Source organism: Bombina bombina, chromosome 6, assembly GCF_027579735.1.
Source record: "Bombina bombina isolate aBomBom1 chromosome 6, aBomBom1.pri, whole genome shotgun sequence".
Lineage (NCBI taxonomy): Eukaryota > Metazoa > Chordata > Amphibia > Anura > Bombinatoridae > Bombina > Bombina bombina.
This window is the reverse complement of record NC_069504.1, coordinates 108,396,510-108,416,229: the sequence shown is the minus strand read 5'-3', so window position 1 is coordinate 108,416,229 and position 19,720 is coordinate 108,396,510. Positions and strand designations below refer to the sequence as shown.

At 40.8% G+C, this 19,720-nt stretch overlaps 1 protein-coding gene across 5 annotated transcripts in view; it reads right to left on the bottom strand.

Annotated features, from left to right (window-relative positions):
• The window catches only part of KMT2E (lysine methyltransferase 2E (inactive)), a 464,054-nt gene that overhangs the window by 170,808 nt on the left and 273,526 nt on the right, over nt 1–19,720 (bottom strand). For all 5 annotated transcript variants that reach the window (XM_053716547.1, XM_053716548.1, XM_053716550.1 and 2 more), the window contains one exon: nt 6,215–6,359. In XM_053716547.1, coding sequence (XP_053572522.1) covers nt 6,215–6,359 — 145 coding nt within the window. The remainder of the gene's footprint in view (nt 1–6,214; nt 6,360–19,720) is intronic.

Sequence of the window (19,720 nt, the reverse complement as noted above, 5' to 3'; positions counted from 1 at the left end):
GGTTTGCAGACAATAGAGAAATGTGAAATCTCCCCCTTGGGGGAGGGGGGAGTCTGAAGTCCAGAAGATATCCTTGGGACACAATTTCTAAAGCCCAGGAATCGTGAACATCTCTTGCCCAAGCCTGAGCGAAGAGAGAGAGCCTGCCCCCTACTAGATCCAGTCCCGGATCGAGGGCTACCCCTTCATGCTGTCTTAGAGGCAGCAGCAGGCTTCTTGGCCTGTTTACCTTTGTTCCAAGCCTGGTTAGGTCTCCAGACTGACTTGGATTGGACAGAATTCCCCTCTTGCTTTGCTGCAGGGGAAGCTGAAGCGGGACCTTTGAAGTTCCGAAAGGAACGAAAATTATTTTGTTTGGTTCTCATCTTATTTGTTTTATCCTGAGGGAGGCCATGGCCTTTCCCTCCAGTGATGTCTGAAATAATTTCTTTCAGTGTAGGCCCGAATAGGGTCTTTCGTTTGAAAGGGATGTTCAACAACTTAGATTTTGATGACACATCAGCAGACCAGGACTTAAGCCATAACGCCCTGCGTGCTAAAATGGCAAAACCTGAATTCTTTGCCGCTAATTTAGCCATTTGGAAAGCTGCATCTGTAATGAAAGAATTAGCCAACTTAAGGGCCTTAATTCTATCCATAATATCCTCTAATGGAGTCTCCACCTGGAGAGCCTCTTCTAGAGCCTCAAACCAGAAAGCAGCTGCAGTAGTTACAGGAACAATGCATGCAATAGGTTGGAGAAGAAAACCTTGATGAACAAAAATTTTCTTTAGGAGACCCTCTAATTTTTTATCAATAGGATCTTTGAAAGCACAACTGTCTTCGATAGGTATAGTTGTACGCTTAGCAAGAGTAGAAATAGCTCCCTCCACCTTAGGAACAGTCTGCCACGAGTCCTGTATGGTGTCAGATATGGGAAATATTTTCTTAAAAACAGGAGGGGGAGTGAACGGAATACCTGGTCTATCCCACTCCTTAGTAAAAATAGTCACAATCCTCTTAGGGACTGGAAAAACATCAGTGTAAACAGGAACCTCTTAAGTATCTGTCCATTTTACACAATTTCTCTGGGACCACTATAGGGTCACAATCGTCTAGAGTAGCTAATACGGAGGTGTTCAAGCTTAAAATGTAAAGGCCGTCATATCAGAATCTATCTGAGGGAGCATCTTTCCTGAATCAGAAATCTCTCCCTCAGATATGAAATCCCTTACCCCTACTTCAGAACATTGTGAGGGTATATCGGATACGGCTACTAAAGCATCAGACGGCTCAGCATTTGTTCTTAACCCAGAGCTGTCACGCTTTCCTTGTAAACCAGGCAGTTTAGAGAAAACCTCTGTAAGGGTTTTATTCATAACTATGGCCATGTCTTGTAAAGTAAATGAATTTGACGCATTAGAGGTACTTGGCGTCACTTGTGCGGGTGTTACTGGTTGTGACACTTGGGGAGAGCTAGATGCTAAACCCTCATTTCCTTCTAACTAAGAATCATCTATTGCAATATTTTTAAGTGCTAAAATATGCTCTTTATAATTTATAGACTTATTAGTGCAAGTGGGACACATTCTAAGAGGGGGTTCCATAATGGCTTCTAAACAAATAGAACAAGGATTTTCATTGGTGTCAGACATGTTAAACAGGCTAGTAATGAAACAAACAAGCTTGGAAAACACTTTAATCAAAGAAAATAACACTTTAAACAAAAACGGTACTGTGCCTTTAATAGAAAAAAAGCTGCACAAACTCTGCAAAACAGTGTAAAAAAAGCAGTAAACAAAATGAATTTTTTACAGTAGCATCATAAAGCCTTAGTAACTTTGCACCACTATGCAAATAAACAATTAACCCCTTAATGTAAAAACCGGATTGAAAAAACTTAAAAAACGGCAAAATAACGTTCAGCACCTTGCCACAGCTCTGCTGTGGTGCCTACCTGCCCTTTAGGAACGATTTGTGGGGGAAAAAACCTCTTTACAGCCCTCAAATACAGCAGGAATCTCTGGAGAAGTAGCTGGATGCTTCTGAGGTAAATAAACTGTGCAACTGAAAATAGGCCCCTCCCACCTCACTCAATGTTATGGGGCCTAAAAAACACCACAGAGTGTTTCTTAAACTAGCCATGTGGGTTAATAACCCTTAAACAAGCCACAAAGACCCCTTAAAGTCCCTCAAAAAAAGTTTTATTTGTAATTAAACCAAAACGTTTTTTCCTATTAGTGTCACCAGTAACTATGAGCCCTTTAATGCAAGCTTGGATTCCTCTTTTACTGAATACAGCTTACCTTTCCCTCATGGGGATATTTCCAGCCTTTTCTAGAAATAACACAGTCTGTCTAGAAAAAAATAGACTGAACATACCTCAATGCAGTTTAGCCTGCAAACTGTTCCCCCAACTGAAGTTTTCCTGTACTCTTCAGCCCTTGTGAGAACAGCAGTGGATCTTGGTTACAAAAATACTAAGATCATCATCCTCCTTGCAGAAATCTTCATCCCTTTTCTGCCAGAGAGTAAATAGTACACACCACTACCATTTAAAATAAACTTTTGCTTGAGAAAATAAAAACTAACATTTTTGTCACCACACTCCCTTTGCCCTTCCTAGCAGTTAAGCAGACAGAGAGAATGACTGGGGGGTGGAGCTGAGGGAGGAGCTATATGGACAGCTCTGCTGTGGGTGCTCTCTCTGGCACTTCCTGTTGGGAAGGAGAATATCCCATAAGTATGGATGAATCCGTGGACTCGATACATCTTACAAGAGAAAATAACTTCCTAAATATGTTTCCCAATTTTGAAACTGATAGTCTGCAAAAGGAAATATACATAAACCTGACTCATGGCAAATATAAGTACAATACATATATTTAAAACGTTGAAAAGATTACCCGTGAGGAAAACCATAGAATCAATAGGGGATACTCCCTTCACATCCCTCAAACACTTTACTCTGAGAGGAATAGGGCTTCAAAATGCTGAGAAGCCCATATCATAGAAGAAAATTAAGCACAAACTTACTTCACCACCTCCATAGGAGGCAACGTTTGTAAAACTGAATTGTGGGTGTGGTGAGGGGTGTATTTATAGGCATTTTGAGTTTTGGGAAACTTTTCCCCTCCTGGTAGGATTGTATATCCCATACGTCACTAGCTCATGGACTCTTGCCAATTACATGAAATAAATTTGGGTTCAGTGTCCCTTTAAATTGCCTACTAGCACTGTGAAACATGCCTTTAAATCTTAACCAAGAGCTTTAATTGGTAGAATGGTCTTTAATATGTGATGGAGATAATTCTTACTAATACTTATCGTCAGCAGTTAGAAGTTGGAAATGTTTCCTTATGATTTTACAAACATCATAATGTTCACTATAATCTGTGACAAATGTTATGGAGATGTACACATTGGAGAAGGGCAAGTTCCTTAAGAAGTAACAGCTTGTAATACAGCTTGAGAAAAGATAATCCCCTCTCTGCAAAACTACTACAATTGTGCTGGAGGACAAATCTGAACAATCATTAAAAGTAGGTATTTAACTTAAAGTGCCATAAAACAGGTTGAGATCTGTGCATATCCTAAAACGGCTAATTAAGTAAAAATAGTTTGCATAAAATTAATTTTCAAAAATAAGCAAAAATACTTAAAATAGCCATGCTGTCTGGACACTGTGCTCCACCCCTCTTATCAGTGTTTAGACACAGTTCACAGCTTCTAGGCATGCCCATCAGATAATCCCTATTAATTTGTGCATTTTACCAAACAATGGATATAGCTACAGCCATAAAAGCAATTGTGTGTGTGTGTGTGTGTGTGTGTGTGGGGGGGGGGGGGGGTTTAGAGCTGTACAATTCAGAAACTTAAAATAAAGGGTTAATGGCGAGGCACTGCAGTATAAATTTGCAGGTAAAGTAATTAATGTACATATTATATTTTGTCTCTAGCTCAACTTGTTTTAAGTCCCTTTAAGGACTCAAATCCGCAGTTCCTCTTCTGAGGGAATAGTCTGAGTAAGCATAGTGGGGACAGTTTTGGACTGCTCTATTATATCAGTATTGGAGTATATGTGAGCAAGAGGACTGGGAGACTGACACTCGCAGCCCAAAAAAATCTCAAAATGGAAGATGAGACTAGCGTTCCTAGGATAACTTCCCTGAAGTGTGCTAACCTTGCAGAGAGCCGATGAGACACTGCAAATATAAAGCCCCCTTCCTCCGGAGTGAAACAATAGTTTGCCTCTGCCTCACTTAATTAATAATCCGGTCTCAGCACTAAGCTGCAGCCCCTAACATCAATAAAGTGCACATAAAAACTAAGAGGGTCAGAATGACGCACAATCATAACACAAACAAAAGCTTATCTACTATAGTACTAACACTGTGCACATTGTGCCCAGCTGAAAGTGTATCTCCCAGTTTCAGTAATGTCCACAGATGATAGAGTCCCACAATTTGTCCTCCAAGTCCTTGAGTGCCTGTTGGTACAACTCTGGGCTATGAATACAGTTACCGTTAAAAAAAAGATGCATACTTACCCTATATATTTTAGCTATGTTTATACTTGGAAGTGATTATTATGAACATTACATTTGTGTTATTTTAATTCACTGTACATTTTTGTAAATAAAAGGTCCTTTTTGAGTCTGTGACATATTGGTAGAGAAACCGATAACATTTTGTATTAATGGTTTAACCAATTAGTTTAAGGTGAGCACATTAAATGCTGTATTGCACAGGTGTTTGACACGGATCTATGATTACGGCAAGTTGAGTCAAAACGTGTCAGATCTTATCTTTCTTTGTACCATTTTAAACCATGCATGTTGCCACAATAAAGCCTTTATTATTTTACATTAGCGGTTTTCAAACTTTTTTGTTTATAGTAAGTGGTGACTTGTATGACACTAAATTACGTCTTCACAAAAGCAATACACACCATCTTCAGCTTTCTGAGCTTTATCTTTGGTGCACGGGCCCTCACAGGATATGTACGTATAAAACAGAAAAACAGTGATATCTTTTACTAGAATCATTTTTGCTAATGGAAATATATTGTAAATATGTGTACATTACTGTGTCTGCCGCTAATTAAATATCTGCTGTGCTAAACTGTGTACAAACATGTATCAATTGTTTTAACGGTGTAAGTAAAGATGAGCTCTAAACCAAAACAAATTGGATATGTAAAGGGACATACACTAGATTTTTCTTTGCATACATTTTTTGTAGATGATCCATTTATATAGCCTATACAGTTTTTTTTTTTTTAAAAAAAGTATAGTTTTGCTTATTTTTAAATAGCATTGCGCTGATTTTCAGACTCCTAACCAAACCCCAAAGTTTTAGGAGAATACCGATGTATATATATTTCAGCTTGCTCCCGTTTGTGTACAGAGTCTTTTCATATGCAGAGGAAGGGGGAGTGTGTTTTTCAGTGGGTATTCCAGCTAACCTTTTTAACAGTGCTAAACTGGGACCTTCTAAGTAAGTTTTTAAACGGTTTTATACTGGATTTTTAGATCAGTATCTGTGCATCTTATTCTTTATAGCAGTGTCTATTACATGCAGGTAAATTAAAATTGGTGTATACTGTCTCTTTAATTGACCATTAAGTAAAAAACTGAAAGATACTTTTTTTGGGTCACACTGAAATACTTTGTCAATATCACAGAGAGTTTGATTCCTTCTATCTGCTCAACCTATAAGAGTTATCTGGAATTACGATGGCAAAACTCATACCACTTCTGCTTTTTTTTTTTTTATATAACTTCAATGATAAAAAAGTACTTAAATGAGTCTGAAGCTTACTTATTATGATTTAATTTTGCTATAAAAGAATCACTGGACACAAAAACCATTACATTATGGTTATATAGTTTGTTGAAAGGAGAGGCAGAAAGGGCAGGTTTTACACCTTGCTGCAGGAGCACTGTCAAGTGCACTTACATCTAAAAGGACTAGCTAATGAGGGAGAGCTGGAACCAGAATTGTGAACAGTATTAATAGGTCATAACATATGCTACAGAGATAAAACATTTTTGCCAGCAGAAGCTTTTGTTTTGTCTTTGCACTTTATAAGATGTATCCGATTTTCAGTAAAACTTCCTTAAATGGAGGAAATGGCAGTAGAAGCACTGCAAATTTTTAAAGAACAACATTTTTTTTCTCCAAATGAATGTTGAACCATGAAAAATAAAATGACTTAAGTAATATTACCATACCTGCCAGGGGAGAACTGCCATTCAATACCAAATGGCATTTATTTTCATTAAATGTAAATGGACTTTGACATCTGTTTTGTGCAGGAGAATCAAATGGGTTAACAGGTACAGCATTTTCCTCCTCCAACGCTTGCTTTAACCACCGCTAGGGAAAAATAAAGGTTTGATTTAAAAAAATAATAATATAATATAATAAATAAATATATATATATATATATATATATATATATATATATATACACACATACACACACATAAACATTATACAAAGTGCTGTGGATTTTCAGTAGTCCACTATTCTTGAAATGGCAAGAAATTCCCACTTGACACGTTAGGCTTTTATATATATTTAAAGTGAATATAAAGTTTAATGAAAAAATGACCAGTATCTAAAAATACTCATTCATTAAACTTTACATTAAAGCTTCTTTTTTAAAATACTTACCTTTTGGTAATGGAAAGCAGACCTTTGATCCTCCACCCGCATCTCCTGCTGTAGTTAGCAGATCGATGACGAATCCGGGTACCTCCAAACGTTGCGTTGCCTCAGGAGCAAAACGCCAAAGGGGGCATGCAACAAATTGAGGACGCTGTTTTCGTCACCGATCTGCTAACTACAGCAGGAGCTGCAGGCAGAGGATCGCTGGTCTGTTTTCCATGAAGAAAAGTCAAGTATTTTAAAAAAGAAGCTCCAATGTAAAGTTTAATAAATGAAAGTGCCCCTGTTTTTTGATACCGGGCACTTTTTCATTAAAATTTTTACATTTACTTCAATACTGATTGATATAGTAACACTTCTGACTAACAGACTAGTGATATTTTCAGCCCTGATTATATTTATATAAATGTTATAGATAAAACATAGTGCAGAATGAGCCAAATATAAGGCTGCAATTTGTCTTTTATACTTAAAGGGACAGGACATTTTTTCTTTCTTTATTCAGATAAAGCATGCAATTTTAAACAATTTTCTAATTGACTTTTATTATATAATATGCTTCATGCTTTGATAGCCCTTGCCGAAAAGCATATCTAGATAGGCTCAGTAGCTATGGATTGGTGGCTGCACATAGATGCCTCATGTGATTGGCTCACCCATGTGCATTGCCATTTCTTCAACAAAGGATATCTAAAGAATGAAGAAAATTAGATAATAGTAAGTAAGTAAATTGGAATGTTGTTTAAAATGGTATTCTCTACCTGAATCATGATAGAAACAATTTGGGTTTAAATGCCAATATTTATAAAACAAAAGTAAATGATGGGCACTTTCTTTGATAATAATCAAAATCATTGTAGAGGCTAAAATCGATAATCACCCTTTAATTTAGTTATACATTCCTCCGTTCCTCTGCCTGCAATGCATATTCTATTTCTGTGTAAAATGAAATAAAAAGGAACTGCAAGTGCTGCCCCATATTCTTAAAGGGCCATAATACCCAAAAATGTTTAAACACTTGAAAGTGATGCAGTATAGCTGTAAAAAGCCGACTAGAAAATATCATCTGACCATCTCTATGTAAAAAAGAAAGATATTTTACCTCAAAAGTTTCTCAGTAGCCACATCCCATTGTAAAGGACTTCTAAGCAGCAAATCAGTAATGTCTGTCCCGGGACAGCAGAAGGAGTGAGCTTTCTTGCACTCTCATTTTATTTCCCTATTCAGTGTAAGGAAGTTTACAATGAAATCTCATGAGAGTTAAGTGAAATTTAATGAGATCACAGTAAAAGAGTTCATGACCTCAGCACTGTTGATGATGATTGGCTGCTGTTCATTTCTTCATTTTTTTTTTTACCTGCAGCTGAGCAACAGCTGAAGTATATTGTTTTACACAGGACTTTGTTGCGAGTTGTGAGGTAAAATATCTTCCTTTTTTACATAGAGATGCTCAGGTGATATTTTCCTGTCAGCTTTTTACAGTTATACTGCATCAGTTTCAAGTGATTTAGCATATGAGTATTATGTCCATTTAACTGATCAATTAAGATAAATAAAGTCCTTGTGGGAATTAATGTCCTACCCACCAGGAGGAGACAAAGACCCAACCAGAGCTGTAAATATCCCTCACTTCCCTCCCAGTAGTGCTTATTGCCGAGGAAAGAAGTAAGTAAGCAAGATAGTTGGGTAAAAAGGTGGAAACCACCTGAAAAAAATAAAATTGGGTTGGTTTGTGCACTCTCACTACCAAGAAAGAAATTAATTTATCATCGGGTAAGAATACATTTTGTTTTCTTTCTAATGGTAGTGAGAGTTCATGAGTCCTTACTTGTGGAAATCAATACCCAAGCTGTGGAGTCCAGGAAAAAAATATGGATGCGACCAGATAAGGCTGCCTCCACTGAGGAAAAAACATGGCTGAAATGGAACATAGATGCATTTCCACTTATGACAATATGCAAGATACCTCCTTCATAGCCAGGGAACTCCTCGTGCCCCCTGATGATTTATGTACTCCACTGTCTTAACATTGTCCAATTGAAAACTAATAAAGGGAACAGAACGTAGAAGAGGCCCCGCTTTTAAAGCGTTGAAAAATCGCCTTGAGCTCTAGGATATTGATGGCCAATGACCTCTCATGAAGAGACCAACCCCCCTGAGCTCTCCGTTGACCCCATACTGCACCCCAATCGGAGAGACTGGCATCCGTGGTAACGATCTCCCACACCAGACGATGGATCCCCATGCTCCAAGATACAGAGAGAGGGGAAATTCACCAAGACAGACACTGTCTGGTGATTGGGTCTAGAGTCACTAACAGACAAATCAGAATAGTCTCAGCCCATTTTATTATATTTAAAAATGACCTGCAGAACTTTTCTTCACTTTCTACGATGAGATTGTTTTAGGGAAAAAATGTCTGCAGGTCATTTTGAAATATAAAAAATTTTCTAAAATTAGGAAGTTACACTAAAGCACCAGATCAATTGCAATGTTTTCATTAACTGGAGAATAAAGCAATTTTTAAAGTTCCTGTCTGTAAAGAACAGCCTGATGCGGAGCAGCACTGCAAAGCAAATTCCTGCATGTGTCGCATTCTTTCTGCAGGCATGCTGCATTTTCTCAGATCATAGCATTTTCTGTCTTGATAGGTCTCAGTTAATTCTGTCTGAGCATATACTGTCTGACTGGTTCCAGATTAAACTGTGCAAATGAAATGGGGTCTGAAGCCACCACCATGAGACCCACTACTACCATGCACTGACTTACAGAAGGCGAAGGAGCAGATTGAAGGTAGCGTCAAGCTGACTGAAGCTGGATTCTGCGTTGATTTGTTAGGCAAATCTTCAACGCTACCGAATCTATGATAACTTCTAGGAAACAAACTCTCGTTTTAGGTGTGAGAGAACTCCATGACGGTAAATAAACCAAAGTAACTTATGTGTGCGAAGTTGCTAAAGGTAAAGATGGAGCTTCAACCAAGCTATCGTCCAGATACAGAGCTACCGCTACCCCCTGAGCTTGGATTATAGCCAGAAGACTCACAAGAAAAATCCAGGGAGCAGTCACCAAATCAAAAGGTAGGGAAACAAATTGGTAATGCTTGTCCAGAAAGGCAAACCTTAGAAACTGATGATGGTTATGATGGATAGGAATGTGAAGATATTCAGCCTACAAATCTATTGTAGACATAAACTGACTCTGAATAACCAGTGGAGGAATTGATCTGATGGTTTCCATTTTGAAAAATGTGACTCTTAAGAATTTGTTCAGAGTCTTTAAATCCAATATTGATCTGAAAGTCCATTATTTTTGGGACAATAAACAGGTTTGCGTAAAACCCTTTCTTTGATTTTGCAATGGGACTGGAACCATTATTTCTTACACATTGCAGAAAAGCCTCTCTCTTTTCCGGTCTTCTGGAAATGTGAGACAGAAGAAACTTTGCTCTTGGAGGCCGAGATTTGAAATCTATTCTGTATCCAAGATACAATTTCCATCACCCAGGGACTGAGTCAATGCCTCCTAAAATCAGCTTAATCTGCCCCCTACAGGAGAAAGATCTGAATCAGGGACCACACATTCATGCGGTCTTTGAGTCAGATGTAGCCGCCTTCAACTGCTTGGGCTTTAGCCAGATAGGATTTGGTCTCCAAGTCGCCTTGGAAGACCCATTCTTTTGAAAGGATTTCAATATTTGATTCTTGTTCTGACGGAAGGAACAAAAACTACTACCTCTTGTCCGGATACAAAAACGCTCTCTTGACCCCCCCCCCCCCAATAACGTGGAACTAATCAAATTCAAACCTCTTAAAAGCCAGAGTCAAGAGTCTGGATTTGGATACCATATCCGCTCACAATAACTTAAGCCAGAGAGCTCTCCTGGCAAGGACAGCTACAGCTGTGTTCTTGGCATTTATACGAAAAATTTCAGCAATTGTGTAACAAATGAAGGAATATGACGTTGTTAAAGCCTGAATATGGTTCTGAATAACCTCTAAGGAAGATTACCTTGAAATTCAATTAGATAAAGACTCGCACCAAAAAGCCTTTACTCCCACGACAGCTGCAATACTGACTGCAGCCTGGAAAAGTAAACCACCCTGTAAAAAACGCCTCTTAAGGTAATCTTTAATCTTCCTGTCCATAGGATCCTTGAATAAAATACTATCCTCCAGAGGTATGGTAGTTATCTTAGCTAAAGTAAAAATAGCTCTGTCTACCTTGGGAATAAGTACCCCAGAGCTTCACATTTGATTCAGATACAGGAAAAAGCTTCCTAAAAGTTTGAGATAGCGTGAAAAGTACTCCCCGGTTTATCCCATTCCTTAAAAATTATTTCAGTAACTAATGAAGGAACAGGAAAAGTTTTAGGTGACCTAGACCTAAAAATCATATCTAATTTCGGAAGAGGTTTTTCCTCAGATGGCTTAGATTTTCTGAACTCCTAGAGTCCTAAGAACCTCTTAAGCAAGTAGCGAAAGTGCTCCATTTTAAACTGAAAAGTCACATCCTCTGGTTCTCTATGAGAGTCTGAAGAAGAATCAGCAGAAACCTCCCCCTGAAGAGCTGGAAGAGGAACAATCAAATTCAGAATCCTGTGATTGTCTAGTAAGCGCAGGACCAGAAGAGACAATATCCATATTTTCTGGAGAGCAGTGTTTTTGTTTATACTTACGCTCACTTGGAGGCGGTATAGCCTCAAGAGCATTAGATACTAATTGTAAAGAAGCCTTAACTAGATGAAAATTCAACTTCCCCCTCAGTAATCAGTACCACAGGTTATAGTACAGGGGGACTAGGGGTTTGAGAATGAGACTGTAGAACAGATATTAAATTTTTTTTACATCTTTACACAAAAAACATTTGTTATTGGGAAGTACAACCTCCAAGGGAGTGATCTCAGAAGAAAGTGTGCTGGCTTCAGCAAGCCCAGTGTGTTCCATAATCAGGAGGAAAGATATAAGCTGCCCCAGAGCAAGCAAACAATACTACCCCCTCCCCACCCCTGCGACTAAATTAGGGCCCTATGAAAATAAGAGACTATTTGGCTGATTGTTCTCATAAAATGCCTGTGGCTTCAAAAATTTATAGCGTGACACGGTTAATCTACCGTCTTTATGCCACCGCTCCTGTATTGTACACATGCTGTGTTGAAAAAACTATCACCCCTATGCTCTGGTAAAGTGTCTTTCCACATCTGGAGGACTAGAGAACATGCGTGCAGAACATTAACTCCAGTGTCGATGCCGGGAAGGACAGGAAGTGGGCCCCCGCCAGAGCTCAGTGGTGGGAAAATAGTTTAACACCCAGCACTGTAACCCTGTGGAGAACGCCACCTTCACAGAACACCATCGCTTCCTCTGCGAACTGGCCTCTAAATAAAGGTACCGGGCTGGTGGTCACTTAAGTACATACCAAAAAGGGAAAAAACTAATTATGCTTACCTGATAATTTAATTTCCTTCTGTATGAAGAGAGTCCACGGCATCATTCCTTACGGTTGGAAAATACTGAACCTGGCCACCAGGAAGAGACAAAGACAACCCAGGCAAAGGCTTTAATACTCCCCCACTTCCCTCATATCCCAGTCATTCTGCCAAGAGAACAAGGCAACAGTAGGAGAAATATCAGGGTATAAATGATGCTGGAAGAGAAAAACTAATTTTGGGTCGCCCATTGGAGTATACGGCCTCATACAGAAGGAAATTAAATTATCATAAGGTAAGCATAATTTAAGTTTTCCTTCTTAATATGAGGAGAGTCCACGGCATCATTCCTTACTGTTGGGAAAACTATACCCAAGCTCTAGAGGACACTGAATGATAATGGGAAGGGTAAAAGAAAGGCAGACCTTAAACTGAGGGCACCACAGCCTGCAAGACCTTTCTCCCAAAAGCTGCTTCCGCAAAGCAAAAACGACCAAGTAGCCGCTTTACAAATTTGATCCATAGAGGCCTCGTTCTTAAAGGCCCAAGAGGAAGCCACCGCTCTAGTGGAATTAGCCGTAATTCTCTGAGGAGGTCCAAGTCCCACTGACTCGTAAACTAAGCGTATAACACTCCTCAACCAAAAAGATAAGGAAGACGAAGAGGCTTTCAGACCCTTGCGCTTCCCAGAGTAGATAAACAATGAAAAAGTTTGTCTAAAATACTTAGTAGCTTGAAGATAAAACTTCAAAGCGCGAACCACATCCAGATTATGAAGTAAACGTTCCTTTCAAAGAAGGACGATTAGGACCTAAGGAAGCAACCACAATCTCCTGATTGATGTTATGATCAGACACCACTTTAGGAAGAAAACCCAAGCGGGTACGTAAAACTGCCTTATCAGTGTGGAAAACACTGATAAGGAGAAACTCTGCATGCCTACGCAACAGCCAATAGAAAAACATAATTTATGCTTACCTGATAAATTCCTTTCTCCTGTAGTGTGATCAGTCCACGGGTCATCATTACTTCTGGGATATTAACTCCTCCCCAACAGGAAGTGCAAGAGGATCACCCAAGCAGAGCTGCTATATAGCTCCTCCCCTCTACGTCACACCCAGTCATTCGACCAAGAACCAACGAGAAAGGAGAAGCTAAAGGGTGCAGTGGTGACTGGAGTATAATTTAAAAATTTAGACCTGCCATAAAAAACAGGGCGGGCCGTGGACTGATCACACTACAGGAGAAAGGAATTTATCAGGTAAGCATAAATTATGTTTTCTCCTGTTAAGTGTGATCAGTCCACGGGTCATCATTACTTCTGGGATACCAATACCAAAGCAAAAGTACACGGATGACGGGAGGGATAGGCAGGATCTTTATACAGAAGGAACCACTGCCTGAAGAACCTTTCTCCCATAAAATAGCCTCCGAAGAAGCAAAAGTGTCAAATTTGTAAAATTTGGAAAAAGTATGAAGCGAAGACCAAGTTGCAGCCTTGCAAATCTGTTCAACAGAGGCCTCATTCTTAAAGGCCCAAGTGGAAGCCACAGCTCTAGTGGAATGAGCTGTAATTCTTTCAGGAGGCTGCTGTCCAGCAGTCTCATAGGCCAAACGTATTATGCTACGAACCCAAAAAGAGAGAGAGGTAGCCGAAGCTTTTTGACCTCTCCTCTGACCAGAGTAAACGACAAACAGGGAAGATGTTTGTCGAAAATCTTTAGTTGCCTGTAAATAAAATTTTAGGGCACGAACTACATCTAGATTGTGCAGAAGTCGTTCCTTCTTTGAGGAAGGATTAGGACACAAGGATGGAACAACAATCTCCTGATTGATATTCCTGTTAGTGACTACCTTAGGTAAGAACCCAGGTTTAGTACGCAGAACTACCTTATCCGAGTGAAAAATCAGATAAGGAGAATCACAATGTAAGGCTGATAACTCAGAGACTCTTCGAGCCGAGGAAATAGCCATTAAAAATAGAACTTTCCAAGATAACAATTTTATATCAACGGAATGAAGGGGTTCAAACGGAACGCCCTGTAAAACGTTAAGAACAAGGTTTAAACTCCATGGCGGAGCAACAGTTTTAAACACAGGCTTAATCCTGGCCAAAGCCTGACAAAAAGCCTGAACGTCTGGAACTTCTGACAGACGTTTGTGTAACAAAATGGACAGAGCTGAGATCTGTCCCTTTAAAGAACTAGCGGATAAACCCTTTTCTAAACCCTCTTGTAGAAAAGACAATATCCTAGGAATCCTAACCTTACTCCAAGAGTAACCTTTGGATTCGCACCAATACAGGTATTTACGCCATATTTTATGATAAATCTTTCTGGTAACAGGTTTCCTAGCCTGTATCAGGGTATCAATTACTGACTCAGAGAATCCACGCTTTGATAAAATCAAGCGTTCAATCTCCAGGCAGTCAGCTTCAGAGAAATTAGATTTTGATGTTTGAAAGGACCCTGAATCAGAAGGTCCTGTCTCAGAGGCAGAGACCAAGGTGGACAGGATGACATGTCCACTAGATCTGCATACCAGGTCCTGCGAGGCCACGCAGGCGCTATTAGAATTACTGATGCTCTCTCCTGTTTGATTCTGGCGATCAATCGAGGAAGCATCGGAAAGGGTGGAAACACATAAGCTCTCCCGAAGGTCCAAGGTGCTGTCAAAGCATCTACTAGGGCCGCTCCCGGATCCCTGGATCTGGACCCGTAACGAGGAAGCTTGGCGTTCTGTCGAGACGCCATGAGATCTATCTCTGGTTAGCCCCAACGTCGAAGTATTTGGGCAAAGACCTCCGGATGAAGTTCCCACTCCCCCGGATGAAAAGTCTGACGACTTAGGAAATCCGCCTTCCAGTTCTCCACTCCCGGAATGTGGATTGCTGAGAGATGGCAAGAGTGAGACTCTGCCCAACGAATTATCTTTGATACTTCCATCATCGCTAGGGAGCTTCTTGTTCCTCCTTGATGGTTGATGTAAGCTACAGTCGTGATGTTGTCCGACTGAAATCTGATGAACCCCCGAGTTGTTAACTGGGGCCAAGCCAGAAGGGCATTGAGAACTGCTCTCAATTCCAGAATGTTTATTGGCAGGAGACTCTCCTCCTGAGTCCATGATCCCTGAGCCTTCAGGGAATTCCAGACAGCGCCCCAACCTAACAGGCTGGCGTCTGTTGTTTCAATTGTCCAATTTGGCCTGCTGAATGGCATCCCCTTGGACAGATGTGGCCGAGAAAGCCACCACAGAAGAGAATTTCTGGTCTCTTGATCCAGATTCAGAGTGGGGGACAAGTCTGAGTAATCCCCATTCCACTGACTTAGCATGCACAATTGCAGCGGTCTGAGGTGTAGGCGTGCAAAGGGGACTATGTCCATTGCCGCTACCATTAAGCCGATCACCTCCATACATTGAGCCACTGACGGGTGTTGAATGGAATGAAGGACACGGCAGGCATTTTGAAGTTTTGTTAACCTGTCTTCTGTCAGGTAAATCTTCATTTCTACAGAATCTATAAGAGTCCCCAAGAAGGGAACTGTTGTGAGTGGAACGAGAGAACTCTTCTTTTCGTTTACCTTCCACCCATGCGATCTTAGAAATGCCAGTACAAACTCTGTATGAGACTTGGCAGTTTGAAAGCTTGAAGCTTGAATCAGAATGTCGTCTAGGTATGGAGCTACCGAGATTCCTCGCGGTCTTAGTACCGCCAGAAGAGCCCCCAGAACCTTTGTGAAGATTCTTGGAGCCGTAGCCAACCCGAATGGAAGAGCTACAAACTGGTAATGCCTGTCTAGGAAGGCAAACCTTAGATACCGGAAATGATCTCTGTGAATCGGTATGTGAAGGTAAGCATCCTTTAAATCCACTGTGGTCATGTACTGACCCTTTTGGATCATGGGTAGGATTGTCCGAATAGTTTCCATTTTGAACGATGGAACTCTTAGGAATTTGTTTAGGATCTTTAAATCCAAGATTGGTCTGAAGGTTCCTTCTTTCTTGGGAACCACAAACAGATTTGAGTAAAACCCCTGTCCGTGTTCCGACCGCGGAACCGGATGGATCACACCCATTAATAAAAGATCTTGTACACAGCGTAGAAACGCCTCTTTCTTTATCTGGTTTGTTGACAACCTTGACAGATGGAATCTCCCTTTTGGGGGAGAGGATTTGAAGTCCAGAAGATATCCCTGAGATATGATCTCTAACGCCCAGGGATCCTGGACATCTCTTGCCCAAGCCTGGGCGAAGAGAGAAAGTCTGCCCCCCACTAGATCCGGTCCCGGATCGGGGGCCCTCAATTCATGCTGTCTTAGGGGCAGCAGCAGGTTTTCTGGCCTGCTTGCCCTTGTTCCAGGACTGGTTAGGTCTCCAGCCTTGTCTGTAGCGAGCAACAGCTCCTTCCTGTTTTGGTGCAGAGGAAGTTGATGCTGCTCCTGTCTTGAAATTACGAAAGGAACGAAAATTAGACTGTCTAGCCTTCGGCTTGGCTCTGTCTTGAGGCAGGGCGTGGCCTTTACCTCCTGTAATGTCAGCGATAATTTCCTTCAAACCGGGCCCGAATAAGGTCTGCCCTTTGAAAGGTATGTTGAGTAACTTAGATTTAGAAGTAACATCAGCTGACCAGGATTTTAGCCACAGTGCTCTACGTGCCTGAATGGCGAATCCGGAATTCTTAGCCGTAAGTTTAGTTAAATGTACAACGGCATCTGAAACAAATGAATTAGCTAGCTTAATTGTTTTAAGCTTGTTTGAAATTTCCTCTATAGTTATTGAGTCAAGAGTCTCTTCCAGGGACTCGGACCAAAAGGCTGATGCGGCCGTGACAGACGCAATACATGCAAGAGGTTGTAATATAAAACCTTGTTGAACAAACATTTTCTTAAGGTAACCTTCTAATTTTTTATCCATTGGATCAGAAAAAGCACAGCTATCCTCCACCGGGATAGTGGTACGCTTAGCCAGAGTCGAAACCGCTCCCTCCACCTTAGGGATCGTCTGCCATAAGTCCCGTGTGGTGGCGTCTATTGGAAACATTTTTCTAAATACAGGAGGGGGGGGAAAAGGGCACACCGGGCCTATCCCACTCCTTAGTAATTATCTCTGTAAGCCTCTTAGGTATAGGAAATATGTCAGTACTCGCCGGTACCGCATAGTATCTATCCAGCCTACATAATTTCTCTGGAATTGCAACGGTGTTACAATCATTCAGAGCCGCTAATACCTCCCCTAACAGTACGCGGAGGTTTTCAAGCTTAAACTTAAAATTAGAAATGTCTGAATCCACTCTAATGGGATCAGAACCGTCACCTGCAGATTGAAGCTCTCCGTCCTCATGTTCCGCATACTATGACCCAGTATCTGACATGGCCCTAGTATTATCAGCGCACTCTGTTCTCACCCCAGAGTGGTCCCGCTTCCCTCTAAGTTCTGGCAATTTTGACAAAACCTCAGTCATAACATTAGCCATGTCCTGCAATGTGATTTGTAATGGCCGCCCTGAAGTACCCGGCGTTACAATATCACGCACCCCCCGAGCGGGAGATGCAGGTACTGACACGTGAGGGGAGTTAGACGGCATAACTTTCCTCTCGTTGTCTGGTGAAAGCTGTTCAATTTGTACAGATTGACTTTTATTTAAAGTAGCATCAATACAATTAGTACATCAATTTCTATTGGGCTCCACTTTGGCTTTAGCACATATAGCACAGAGATATTCCTCTGAGTCAGACATGTTTAACACACTAGCAAATAACCAGCAAACTTGGAAATACTTTTCAATTCACTTTTATAAATAGTATGCAAAAACGCACTGTGCCTTTAAGAAGCACAGAAGGATATGACAGTTGAGTACAATAAAACAGATAATTTTATGAAAAAACAAACTCTTTTCTCAGTAAAAATACAATTTTAGCAAAGGATTGCTCCCATTAGTAATAGATAACTAGCCCTTTAATAGCAGAAAAAAAAGTACAGAATGTAACGTTTTTTATCACAGTCAAGCACAATCTCACAGGTCTGCTGTGAGTGATTACCTCCCTCAAAATAACTTTTGAAGACCCCTGAGCTCTGTAGAGACGAACCGGATCATGCAGGGAAGAAGAACAGACTTGTGACTGAATTTCTGATGCTTAGTAAAAGCGCCAAATTCAGCCCCTCCCCCTCACACACAACAGTGAGGGAGATCAGTAAACTGTCATAAATCAAACAAAATGCCCGCCAAGTGGATAAAACTAATACCCCAATAAGTTTTCACCCAGTACCTCAGAAATATAAACGATTTCACATGCCAGCAAAAACGTTTAACATCAATAAATGTATTTGTCATAAAAAGCCTGCTGCAAGCCGTTTTAACTGCAAAATAGGCTAAAGTTTTATGTAAACAGTATTATTTCAGTGAAATGCCATTCCCCAGAATACTGAAGTGAAAATATACATACATGACAGCCTGATAACAGTTGCTACTACTGCATTTAAGGCTGAACTTACTTTATATAGGTATTTGCAGTATTTTCTAGTCAATTCCATTCTCAGAAAATAATATGCTGCTACATACCTCTTTGCAGGTGAACCTGCCCGCTGTCCCCTGATCTGAAGTTTACCTCACTCCTCAGATGGCCGAGAACAGCAACATGATCTTAACTACTCCGGTTAAAATCATACAGAAAAAACTCAGGTAGATTCTTCTTCAAATTCTCCCTGAGAAGGAACAACACACTCCGGTGCTGTTTTAAAATAACAAACTTTTGATTGAAGTTATAAAAACTAAGTAAAATCACCACAGTCCTCTCACACATCCTATCTATTAGTTGGGTGCAAGAAAATGACTGGGTGTGACGTAGAGGGGAGGAGCTATATAGCAGCTCTGCTTGGGTGATCCTCTTGCACTTCCTGTTGGGGAGGAGTTAATATCCCAGAAGTAATGATGACCCGTGGACTGATCACACTTAACAGGAGAAAAGAACCTTCCAGGACAACAATTTGATGTCAACCGAATGCATAGGCTCACGCGGAGCTCGTTGCAAAAATTTAAGAACAAGATTTAAATTCAAGGTGGAGCGTTAGATCTAAACACAGGTCTGATCCTGATCAGAGCCTTAATAAAGGATTGCACGACAGGGAGCTCCACAAGCCTTTTGTGCAGCAAAACAGAAAGGGCCGAAATCTGTCCCCTCAGGGAACTGGCAGAAAGGCCCTTCTCCAGAACCTTCTGGAGAAAAGAAAGAATCCTGGCAGCCTTGACCTTATGCCAGGCAAAATCACGCTCTTCACACCAGAATAAATAAGCTCTCCATACCTTATGATAGATGCGACAAGTAACAGGCTTACGAGCCTGAATGAGTGTGTCAATAAACCTCTCAGAAAAACCTCTTTTGGCTAAGACTAAGTGTTCAATCTCCACGCAGTCAGCCTCAGAGAATCTACATTTTGATGAACAAAGGGACCCTGTTCCAGCAGATCCCTGCGACAAGGTAACTTCCACGGAGGAGATGAGGACATCCCCAACAGATCCGCAAACCACATCCTTCGCAGCCACGATGGAGCAATCCGTCCACTCCAGAATCTGAGATACTTCCCTCATTGCTAGGGAACTCCTCGTTCCCCCCTTATAGTTGATGTAAGCCATCGAGGTTAT